The sequence below is a fragment of the Cydia pomonella genome, chromosome 27 (assembly GCF_033807575.1).
Source record: "Cydia pomonella isolate Wapato2018A chromosome 27, ilCydPomo1, whole genome shotgun sequence".
NCBI classification, from domain to species: Eukaryota; Metazoa; Arthropoda; class Insecta; order Lepidoptera; family Tortricidae; genus Cydia; species Cydia pomonella.
Genome location: NC_084729.1, coordinates 8,534,414 through 8,547,588, shown reverse-complemented (window position 1 = coordinate 8,547,588; position 13,175 = coordinate 8,534,414). Strand labels below are relative to the sequence as shown.

General features: G+C 39.1%; 1 protein-coding gene across 1 annotated transcript in view; it reads right to left on the bottom strand.

Annotated features, from left to right (window-relative positions):
- The window catches only part of LOC133532593 (limbic system-associated membrane protein-like), a 135,377-nt gene that overhangs the window by 16,755 nt on the left and 105,447 nt on the right, over window positions 1–13,175 (bottom strand). The window contains exons 2-4 of the mRNA XM_061871339.1: window positions 9,618–9,716; window positions 3,225–3,314; window positions 2,439–2,566 (exon numbers count right to left, since the gene is read on the bottom strand). Of these exons, the coding sequence (XP_061727323.1) occupies window positions 2,439–2,566; window positions 3,225–3,314; window positions 9,618–9,681 (282 nt within the window). The 5' untranslated portion in view covers window positions 9,682–9,716. The remainder of the gene's footprint in view (window positions 1–2,438; window positions 2,567–3,224; window positions 3,315–9,617; window positions 9,717–13,175) is intronic.

Below are 13,175 nucleotides of genomic sequence, written 5' to 3'. Positions count from 1 at the left end.
GTATAAGGGAGAAGTAGAAGAGGGAGTTGGAAGGGGTAGACCTCGGCGGACTTTCTCTGATCAAATCGGGGAAATCCTGAAGAAAGGCCAGGTCAAGAGCACCCTAAACCGACGAGCGTGTATGAGGAATGTCATGAAAGTGAAGGAAGCGAAAGAGGTATGTCAGGATCGTAGCAAGTGGAAATCCGTGGTCTCTGCCTACCCCTTCGGGAAATAGGCGTGATTATATGTATGTATGTATGTGTATAGATTTTGACGACCGTTCTGGCCTAGTGGGTACGTAGTAATAATAGTAATAGTGGGTAATCCTGGTAAGGGCATTTATTCGTGTGTTGAGCACGGATATTTGTTCCTGAGTCATGGGTGTTTTGTATGTATTTAAGTATTTATAAATATTTATATTTTATTTAAAAATGCGGTGGTGGCCGAGTGGATATGACGTCCGACTTTCAAATTTGGAGGTCGCGGGTTCAAATCCTGGCTCGTACCAATGAGTTTTTCGGAACTTATGTACGAAATATCATTTGATATTTACCACTAGCTTTACGGTGAAGGAAAACATCGTGAGGAAACCTGTATACATCTGCGAAGAAATTCAAAGGTATATGTGAAGTCCCCAATCTGTATTGGGCTAGCGTGGGGACTGTAGCCCGAGCCCTCTCGCACATGAGAGGAGGCCTGTGCCCAGCAGTGTGACGTATATAGGCTGAATTATTATTATATTATTATTATATATATCGTTGTCTAAGTACCCTCAACACAAGCCTTATTGAACTTACTGTGGGACTTTAGTCAATTTGTATAATAATGTCCTATAATAGATTGACAGACTTTCCAACCTAGAGGGTAAACTAGGCCTTATTGGGATTAGTCCGGTTTCCTCACGATGTTTTCTTCCATCAGAAAGCGACTGGAAAATATTAAATAATATATCGTACAGTTCTGAAAGACTTCGTACGAATCGGGGTTTGAACTCGCGACCACCGCATTAATAGTCGCACGTCCGTAATGCTAGGCTGTCAACGTTCTTAGGGTTCCACATCCAAAGTCCATTCCATCCGTCTGTCTTTCACCAGGCTGTATCTCATGACCCGTGATAGCTAGACAGTTGAAATTTCCACAGATGATGTACTGTTGCCGCTATAACAACAAATACTATAAACAGAATAAAATAATTATTTAAGTGTGGCTCCCATACAGCAAACGTGATTTTTTGCCGTTTTTTGCGTAATGGTACGGAACCCTTCGTGCGCGAACTCCCACTTGGCCGGTTTTAACGCGTCTTCTGTGTGTCCATCTGTAGGTATAATACTAGCTACTCGTGTTAAGAAATCTTTTATCTACGCAGCAATACGAAAGTCAACCCTTCTAACGGCGTCGTTACATGAAACTGACTTTCCATATGTATGAAGACGAGACGGTTCACCGCCCGCGTGACGTATGGCTCATTTGAATGCAGGCTTTGAATAAAGTGCCCAATTTCACACCGGACGCTACGAAGCCGTGGAAAATTGAGGTGTCAAGTTTTTGGAAAATATTCACATCTGAGAATTGGGTCACTGAACTACCTAAGCTTACTCGTAGACTAACTCATAGTAATGCTCTCATCTATGGTCTGGCGCTCCATAATACCAGCTCCTTCCTCTTGACTCCATCCAACGGCGGGCAGTTCGTATTGTCGACGATCCCGAACTTACTGATGGCTTAGAATCTCTTAGTTTTCGGAGAGACGTTGGCTCTCTTTGCATGTTCTACCGTCTGGACAATGGGGAATTCTCCGAAGAAGTTTTTGAATTGTTGCCATCGTCACGTTTTTATCATCGCACCTCCCGCCAAAGGAGCAAAGCTCATCCTCACTCTTAGATACATGGCACACCAAGAATAAGCGGGAATCTCGCTCGTTTCTTCCTAGAACGTGCGGAATGTGGAATGACTTGCCTCCTGAGGTATTTCCTTTGCGCTACGACATGGGATTGGGACGCTTGGACGCTATGGTGTTGCTTATGTCCATGGGCGACGATGACCGCTTCCTATCAGGCGGCTCGTCTGCTCGTTTGTTGACTGCCATGCCAACATAAAAAAAATATAGGTACAATACCCCTAGTACCCCTAGGTACCCCTAGTTCATAATCGATACAATTTATACTAAACACGCTGAAAATTCGTTGTCCTAGCAATAGCGAATGTCACCTTAGCTAGGCAGATTAGTATATGAGTCAATAATTTCCAATTTGTTGTATATTGAAAAAACTAGCCACATAACCTCTTTTTCTTCTTTATTCCATCCTAATAGGAAAAAGCGTTCGATCGGGTACCTACCGTTCGACTTGTATGGCAGGCGCTTAGGGCATAACACCTACCCGAATTTTTCAAAAACCTACTGTTTTTTTTATTCATTTTTTTTGTTACTAGAGTGACCATGTTTCTTTTAGACATACCTGGGGTCCCACATCAGTGATCTGCAGATTATAGCCATCGACGAGCCTGAACCGCTCGTCTCGGGTGACCATGAGGCTCGCTGCTGTGAGGACAGCTGGCCCTCGCCGCCAGAGGAGCACCAAGGAACCTGGAGACGTTGTTAAATTTAAATAGAAAACTTTCATAAAACTCGGATAGATCGGCCGGATTATTGTTGCCGTCTGGTCTTTTCAGTGGCGGGGCAAGAGCAAAACTGTATGTGGGCAAGGTACATTTAGCGAGGCCCTCTGGTGGCGCAAGAAATAACGAACATCTATTACGTTGTGTCCGAGTTATACTTATTTGAGGCGCGTGGCCTCTGGGACCGCGAGACCGTAGGCGGTGGCCTAAGTCGCCCACGCTTAACGCCGCCTCTGGGTCTTTTGTATAGGCAAACCATTGGAGGATTTTACAACTGGAAACGCCTTGTCCGTAATTTTCTGTACAAAACAGTCTGCCGATTTTTGCGGGGGTAGGGCACGTCAAATGTATGACTGTTTGTACGTTACGTACAAAATAGCCATGTCAGATAAACGTCAGTCCATACAATACATATGTTGGCCGAGGTTTCCGACAGAGGGGTAAGCTCTTGAAATTTGACAGAAAATTGAAATGAGACTTTGTATATAGGTTAGAAATACCCTAATCGACACGTCCCATTCATATATGACCAGAGGGTAGAGACACGTTGTACACCTGCCTGCCTCCCTGCCTGTACCTTTCTATGCCCATGGGTAAGGATACTAGAACCAGGATTGAATACTAACCTAGGTTTTGCACTTGGCAGGGTAGCAGTAACGTGTCTCCCACCACCGTCCGGAAGGAGTGCCCGCGTGACAGAAACCGCGGACCGTCATCTGTAACAAAACATTAATGTTTAATAATAGGGTATTTGACTGAATTATTTTACATCATGCATGAAATAAAGCTGCAGCAGATTAATTATTAATATTATATTTTAAAATCCGTATACCAGTAATAAGTGTAGGTGATTTGATTATGACGTCACATGCCAGTGTTCCACATAAATTCCATGGTAGCAAATTCGTCATGACAGTTCGAAAAAAGAAACTGAATTGACTAGTAGTCAAATACCCTATTTAGAAACTAGTGGTGGTAAGGGCTGGTGGCTTAGCGGTAAGAAGCGCTGGTGGCCTAGCTGTAAGAAGCGCTGGTGGCCTAGCGGTAAGAAGCGCCGGTGTGGCTTAGCGGTAAGAGCGTGAGACTTGCAATCCGGTGGTTGAATACAACTTAGATCTCACACACTAAACTGATAATGTATACTTGGTCAAGCAAATCTTGTCAGTAGCAAAAGGCGGTTAATTTGAAAAATCGCGGGTTAAGCTACACTGTCTTCGAATAATTCCAAAATCGCGTGTCATCTGTGTTTTATCTGTGGAATGTGGATAGTGAATGACAGCTATCATGTTTGTTTATATTCTGAATCGGCACTAATTTCAAGAGCAATTTCTGCTGTCACCATTGAATACCAATATGAACCAATATATTAAATAAACTTGTGAATGAACTTAAGCAAAGTCAAGGTGCCTACAATATACAATCACGCTCGTTGATCGTAAATATTTGAGGTTATGATAATTACCTGTTTTGGTTCGATGTATATTGTTTTCTTAGCACAATCAATATTTTATTTATTCAGCGAATAGGCCACAGGGGCACTTTTACATGTCCATTTTTACAAAAAATAAAAATTAAAAAAAACAATTACAAATATGGAATCGATGAAATATTATATACTTTATTAGAGATGTATGTCTGTCTCTAAATGTCAAATTACACAAAAAAAAACTATGATAAAAAAAAACAACAAATACTAAAATTCTTTAGAGATGTATAAGTCTTTAGGTGTCAGAGATAAAATATAAAAAAATATTAAGGTCCGACCGAGATCTCGGTCTCGGTCTCGGTCTCGGCATTCTCGGCCAAAAATCGGGCCGAGATCTCGGTCTCGGCTCTCGGCCAAAATGGGCCGAGATTCTTGCCGAGACCGAGAATGAGCAATGAGTTATCATTGGTGAATTTGAATTTTCCGCGCACGATCCCCGGGGTCTAAGCCACTCGTTGGTTGCATCGCCCGGTTGGTGTGACGTTTTTTGTGATTTAAATTGGTTTCATAGCCACATTTTAAGCCAATTACTTATCAAATACTAAGTGTTGGGATCGGATAGGCGCGGTTGCAAGTAATGACTTGTTCAATTGGTTTTTTTTCGTTTTGTGGTAGTTGTTATTGATGAATAAATGGGTGTATATTGTTATCGGGATGTAACTTAGATTAACTTGTTGTGAGTGGAAGATGACACTGGATATTTTGATACTAAATATATTTGTGTCAAAGGGAAAAAGCAAAGCAGTAGGTAAGTACAAAACGACACCTGTGGCGGATATTTTGGGTTACAATATAGAACTCTTTATTTTGATTATTGTTACTTTACCTCTTTTTGTGCATATCCGTACTGAAAAACCGGCCAAGTGCGTGTCGGACCACGCATAAGGGAAGGTTCCGTACCTTCATATAATACAAAAAAGCCATACAAGCAAAAGAGCGTATGTTAGTGGCACTTTTGTCGTTTTAATAAGAAGATCAGTTTTTTTATAACTCTTCCATATTCAAAATAATTATCCTGAAAAATTATTTGCTTATTTAGAATTTTTTTAATGGCTTTGCTCTCCCGGTTCAAAAGTTAGAGGGGATCATACAATTTTTTTTTAAATCGATTATTGTCAAAAGTATTTATTTAATAAAAAAAACGTTTTAGCAACCTTTCTGTATTTTTAAAGACCTATCTAATGATGAGCCACATGATTTTTTTTTTTACTTTTTGTTACATTTATACGGAGTATATATTTGAAAATATATTTTACATTATTTTTTCGAAACTAAGAAGCGACTTACATAATACATGTACACCTACGTTCCAACTTTGGTTATAAAATATACCGTATAGTTTTTGAGTAAAATGGCTGTGACATACGCACAGACCGACAGACATAGGACATGCATGACGTAACTACAAGGGTTCGATTTTTGCCATTATGGCTACAGAACCCTAAAAATACTGTTTAATAGCGCTAGGAATTGATTATGATAACTTTTTTCTGATAAATCGTCGAATTTCGATTATAAAAACATTTTTAGTGCAAAATTCGTATTTTTTCTCTATTTTATAAATTCTCGGTCTCGGTCTCGGTCTCGGCCGAGAATCCCATTAAATCTCGGTCTCGGTCTCGGTCTCGGCCGAGACAAAAAAAGCGTTCTCGGTCGGACCTTAAAAAATATATAAACTTGAAAATAAAATAAAATCTTAGAGGTGTATAAGGTCTCTAAATGTCCAAAACTAAAATAATACAATCAAGCGAGAACATGATGGTCTCTTGTGTCAGTTCTACTGGACACTAGTATGGTTCTTTCACAGAAAGAAAACGAAAACACTATTACTTACATTTTCATCATACTATCAAGATCAAGCTATCAAGATCAACGCAATACTGCTTTTTGAGTGTTGCCCTGCTTCACTTTGCTGTACATTGCTACTGACATATTTTGCTTGACAGACTATAGCTTGTTATTAAGTATTGGGGATGTTATGAACAGATGGCAATTAATAAAGGTGTTTTTAAAAATGAACATTTTGACAGTATTTTATATTACTATAATTTCCTTACCCAGTCCCTTAATTCATGCGCATTTTATCATGTTGTATGTTTTATCTGTAATTTTTGGTTGGATCGCAGAATAAATAATAGTACTATCGTACAGAAAGGAAACTTCCCACAAAACCGAACTTTGACAGCGATTCAAGGACGAATCATGTTGTCCCTTTCTATCCCTTTAGGCTGTTTAAGGGTTGTCAAAATTCAAGTGATTATCTTATCTGTGGTTGTCCACGCAAAGGAACGTCAAGTTCTGGCAACCCTAATAAATGCTCGTAGCAATGCTGAGCCGGAGCCGAGAACGCCCGAACGCTGCAGTTTCCCCCCACCAAGGCTCGGGACCGGTTTTAAAAATAGCGGTAAATACCGGTTTATTACGGTTTTACTCCAAACTTTCATAAGAACGCGAACGTTTTAAGATTTTTATTGTAACCTAAATAAACCGGTTTATTCGACAAGCGACGAGACGGCCGTCCGGCCCGGTAGTGTACTGCGTAAACAAAGAAACCTACATAGGAAGAAATCGGTTTTTATTTTTCTAAACCGGGTAATCTGACAAGAACTTTATGGAAATTTTCTCCTAAAAAACGGTTTTACGAACGAAACCGAAATTAAAAGATTTTGCGCCAAGTACATGATAACGGTTTGGAAATTGAACCGGTTTCCGAGCCTTGCCCGTCACTGGTTAGAATCAAATAAAATCTCAGATGTGGGTAGATCCTATATAACGGATCTTAGGCCATTAGGTACAGTAAAAGTATTTAATCTACATTATATCAGGACCCCTTATCTTCTCTAGCGTGAGACAGACAATCCGGAAATAATAAATATGGCCGCCAACGGAAGTGAGGCGCCGGCCGCCATTTTGTTTAACTTATTTAACGCCGAGTAATTGTCTAGTAACCATATTCGAGCTATAACAATCTTAACTTGATTTAAAGATTTGATATTACTGGCAGATCGTCTCGCTCGTAGGTGCAGTCAGCAATACTATTAGCTTAGCACCTTTGCATACTAACTTCTATGCAGGGATACCTTTTCTTTGCAGCTGATTGAACAATAGGAAAAACTGAAGTAGTAAATGTGAAAAGGTAGAGTCGCACAGGGTGGTTACTTTTGTACCTTTTTGGTACGGAACTCTAAAAACAGTGGCACTTCTGCCCGCATAGCCAACGTGCTTATCGTTCACGCTCCGTGGCGAACGAAACGCAACTGTCACAGTCGCACTAATATGGAGGAGTGATAGAGAGAGAGAGATAACTACGCTATGCTTTTTTTTATGGTAGAGGAGGCAAATGAGCAGACGGATCACCTGATGGTAAGCGATTACCGCCGCCCATGGACACCTGCAACACCAGAGGGGTTGTAAGTGCGTTGCCGGCTTTGAGATGCTCTTTTCTTGAAGGTTTGAAGGTCGTTAACGGAGCGTTAACGATTGTAACGTTGGCTACGCAGCCTGGAGTGCCAACAGAAGTGAAAACCTGAATCCTATCTCAAAAAATGCCAACATGCATGTGTATCTATGTACTTACATACTTATATACAGAGATGTCGGTTACGGTTATGGTAACAGTGTAGCGAGTTCAATGTTTTTTCCCCATCTCAAAAAACCCCACTAACACAACGCGCCTAATGAAGTTTTCACTTCAAAAACCTACCCGTATACGATCCGTTCTGGGGCCCCATTTCTCGAACGGTATAAGTCTAATATTATTAGTATGTTGCCATGGTAACCCATACGATTTGACAGTTTGTGGAGTGATAATATTAGTCTAAATTTTTCTACTAAAAACCTTAACTACTAACTACTGTTAAATTTGCTAAGCGGAATTAACCATTTTGGTGACAAGATCTATACACTCGTTTCATTGCTGTTGATATCGTTGCTTATTTTCCGGGATAGCACTTTGTGTAATAGATAAAAAATCACAAACAGAACACTACATATGATTGACATATAAAGTGCCATAAGGCCAAATTGACGCTTAACGCTCATAAAAATAAACGTAATAGAAAAGTGAGATGTGTGAAACCCTGAAATCATTTCCCGGACCAAAAACTACACCGGAAACGGCCTAATAACAAAACAACATAATACCGACACGTACTGGCAACACTAGCGCGTTTACACGGCTTCCGGTCGCCGGCGGCGCTTCCGGCCAAGATGGCGGCGGTGACGTCATCGCTCGATAGTCTTTGTGAAGAACGTAGGTAGATTGAGGTGGATGTGAGCAGGATGATTTTCATAAACTTGTTTTTGTACGCTACATCAGATAATTATTAAAATAAAAGTAGTAGAATTAAGTGTGATTAAATAAGAAGTTATGTAAACAAGAGCGCTTGGCAAGGCTTGGAATCGGTTTTAAGAATAGCGGTAAATACCGGTTTATTTCGGTTTTACTCCGAACTTTCATTACAACGCGAACGTTTTAAGAACTTTATTGTAACCTAAATACGGCTGGCCCGGCGGTGTGCCGCGTAAACAGAAACACCGACATAGGAAGCAACCGGTTTTTATTGTTCTTAACCGGTTAATCTGACAATAACTTTATGGAAATGTTCTCCTAAAAACCGGTTTAAAAATAACGGTATTACGAACGAAACCGAAAATAAAAGGTTTTGCGCCAAGTACATAATAACGGTTTGGAAGTTTAACCGGTTTCCGAGCCTTGGCGCTGGGGGCCTAAATAAATAAATATTATAGGACATTATTGCACAAGTTGACTAAGTCCCACAGTAACCTCAATAATACTTGTGTTGTGGGTACTTCATAATCATAAATCATTTATTTCGTGGTAAAACTTAATTTACATACAGCGGTGGCAGCATGGTTGCATTTTTATTTGTCACTATACCTGTCACTTTCGCGCTTACATACTTGTCAGAACGTGACAGGAATGGTGACAAATGATAAAGAGTCGACCATCTTAGCCCTACAGAAGTATATATATATATTACAAAAAAAGATTAAAACATATTGAAATAGTTTACCACGAAATGGGCTCGCCTCAGTATAATGCTGACCTGAAGGTCAGCGCTGATCATCCGGCGAGACCATTTGCACATTTAAGACTTAGGCAACCATTTATATAATATACAGTATGTCGTCCACCTGGCCTTAAATGCAGGACTCGATGCTACTTGCCAAATCGAGGTACTTTTACTTGCCTTGTTAGATTTAAGTCATAATAAATCCATAATATAGTAAAGAAAAACTAAGCATGTAATTAATAAATTTAAATTATAGCCTGCTCGTCTTGGCCAATAATCTAAAACAAATCTAGATTAAGCTAAGTATCGGAACATGTACTAATATAAAACTTGTAAAAAAAAAAGTAAAAAAAATTTTTTTTGGTTTTTTTCATAGGAAACATCGAAATCTGATCAGGTATAATGTATGAAAAAGCCAAAATTGTATGGAGAATCAATCGTATCCTTTCCCTCAGCCTCATTCAGTTCTACAAAACGGGTCCTTGGTCTGAACTTACTTCTGGTATTCTGCGCGCGCGCCGCGATGAGCAGCGCGGCGAGAACGAGATAGCTGCCTTCCATCGCGCTCAGCCACGCCGCCTCGCCCAACGCCTCATCTGGGGACAAACAGACAATACTTAAGTACAAAAATGACACTTGCTACAAAACCGAAGTTCGACATCGATTCAGGAACGAATTACGCTGTCCCTTTCTATTGTATGGCACTATCCCTTTCGGCTATTTAGGGTTGTCAAAATTCAAGTCATTATCTTATCTGTGGTCGTGCACGTACAGGGACGTCAAGTTGTGCCAACCTTAATAATAGCTCGGAACAATGTTGAGGCGTACGGAGCCGGGAAAAGCCGAAAGGAGGAGTGTCGCCCCACTGGTCAAGGCTTCTACAGACGGCGCAACAAATGGCATATGATTTTAGATATTTGCTGGAGCAACGAATTCAATCGATCGATCAAATGCTGCAATGTATTGCATATCGCATGGAATTATGGTGACGTTTGGAGAGGCCATAAGATCTTCTTATTCTTCCTCGTTTCCTGACCGAGGGTCGCGCCCGCATGAGGTCGTTGTTTTGAGTACTAAGGCTCTCCATTCTGCACGACTTTCCGCCTTCGCTTCCCTTATTGTAGACTTCGGAGTATGTATTTAAAATGTTGTAAGTATGGAATTTGTTTTTCGCTATGGAATTTGTATTTCGCGTTACGTCAAATTGCATAAAAATATTTTCCATAATGTTAATGTTTATATTTGATATTGTACCACTAGCTTTTGGGTGAAGGAAAACCTCGTGAGGAAACCTGCACACATTGGCGAATAAATTCAAAGATGTATGTGATGTCTCCAACAAGCATTGGGCCGGCGTGGGGACTATAGCCCAAACCCTCTCGCGGATGAGAGGAGGCCTGTGCCCAGCAGTGAGACGTATATAGGCTGAAATTTTGTTTATTATTAATGTTAATATAAAGGGAGGAAAATGGGGACTACGTTTATACGGATAACTGGTAGTCTCCTTTCCCCTTAATATATGTATAAAAACAAATTTTCCGACGCACGAACAACTTTCTTCGAAAACTTGAAGTCTGTCAAAAAGTGGCCAATTTAAATATTATAAAAATCCGAACGAACGCTGTTTTAACTTTACTGTTGAAGATTGTAATCAAATAATTGCAACACCGGACGTACAGGAAGCACAATTTTCAACATGGCGGCATAAAAAAAAAAACAACCGAATGAAATGAACCATGAAGGATAGTATTACTTTTTAAAATAATTGCATCGCAATGCAACGAATGCGATCGATCGATCGAACGATCATTATACCATAGAGAAATATAAAGAAAGAGTGGTAATTTCGTACATCAGTTTTCTTACCAAAACGGGCAAAACGCGAGTTATTTCGTATTCGATATCGTTCGAATTTCGTAGTTGTATCGTAGAGTTTTCGTTCGTCGCGACATCTACTGTCAAGAAGCAGTACTGATAAATCAACTACTTGACGCTAGATGTCGACTACGAAATAACTCGCGTTGTGGTATGGAAACGGCTGTATGGACTTATTCAGTTACCACTCTTTGTTTAAATATATTAATTTCTAACAATTATAATTATTTCTAACGATTATATTGAATTATGATTATGAAAACTATACTAGTTATACTGGCGATACATTGGGTACTTGACACATGTTGAATATTATAACAAAATTTAGCTGAATGGATGGAAAATAAGCCATTCATTATAAAAAAGTGGAATTTAAAAAGATATATTGAGATTATAAAAAATACAAGGTTCCTAAACCACAAAAAAAAAATCCAACTTTTATAAAGAAAAACGAAAATGGTAGGGTTCGATTCCTTACATTTTATTGAAAAATAAATTGTACGACAACTATATACATAAACGCAATATTCCAGGGTCAAAAAAGCAATTTTCTTGATCTTCCATACATTTAGGAGAGACTAATGTAATGTGATGTCTGATGTCACATTACAATATAATTTTGTTAGAGATGTTTCAATCGTCGAGTGCGAGCGTCAGACTTTAACTCTCATTTCTGACCTTTGTGTTGTTTAATGCCATGACTCCTACATAGACATTTGATCCTCAGGAAAATTAAGATCGATTGACATTATTTACAAAAAACCGTCAAGTAGCCAATTGAACAGCAAAGCATAATATTAGTAATACTTATAGTGGCGATGCTTTACATTAATGCATCGAATTCTTCCGTTAGTTAATTCGGTAAATTACTAATTAGCAAATTGTTGCACACCGACCGACGGATAATCAAATACCCAACGTTATCCGTTCTAATAACGAGCCGCCGTGCTTCGATAAAGACAAGTTTCGAAATGGAAGTAAGTAACATTGGGACAGTGCGAAGTGCATGGTGGGGGTAAGTAAAGCGATCCCAGCGCATAAGGTGGTAAAAATTTGAACTAACTGCGGATAGCGTCTTTAACATTCCGTACAATTATATGGCTCGAAATGAAACTTTGATTTACGTTTACTCCTGAAATATTCATTTAAATTGTATGGGGTAAGGGACCATTGTAAGCTGTATGAAATGCTTAATATAACTAACGTATTTATTTTGATAATTGTTAATAATGTATCCATGTAAATAGCTTTGCAAATGCCACGTATTACGTGATCTTTTTCTAGAAGTTACGAATATGTATAGTAAGTTATCCTTAAAAGATAGACATTTAACATCGCGGATTTTTTTATAGACCTATGAATGAGAAACAACTCCAACATACATTGTGTTGTTATAGCTCAAACGGATTAGGCAGCGTTTTCGATTAAAGCTCCTAGCCAGCGTGATTTTTTCCGACAACTTCGTTATATTTCAAACAATTTACACAAAACCTTAACAAATTATATACTTAAGCCTTCCTCAAGAATCACTCTATTGATAGATGAAAGTCGTATGAAAATCCGTTCAGTAGTTTTTAGTTTTGGAGTAGTTTTATAAGATGTAGTGAATTGACGTTTTCCCCTAGACTTGCGGACACTAGGTTGCGTGACAGTCGTGCACGCTCCCAATACCCCATTTCATTTACCATGTCAGGATTCCACTAAAGACGGTAAGTAGGCGTAAACAATACGAGTAGTGACAACAAAAGATACCCGGTAATGTTTTTTTTGTGGCGTCGTGTCTTACATGTAACTGTCCAGTCTTGATCCCTTTGTGTTATTATTTGACAACACGCTAGATTTGAAAAGCAGAGCTCGGAGCTCGTAAAGAAATTGTTAAATCAATCATCATAAAAAGTTTCTATTGTGTAAATGAATATTTTATCTGTATAAATGGTTAAAATTATTTTGAAATAGTATTGTCGTCAATGTTTTAGTACTTTTAGTATATTTGACTAGTTTTAAGTTATTATTGTACGTCCGAAATGGGCAAGCTATTGGACTTTATTTTACCCACAACATCTAAATGTACACAGTTCTTACAATAAAGGAATTTTATCTTTATCTTTATTTTATCTTTTACATTGTGGTTCTCTTTGTGCAGTTTCAGATGTCCCGCCATGGTAAATGAAATGGGGTAT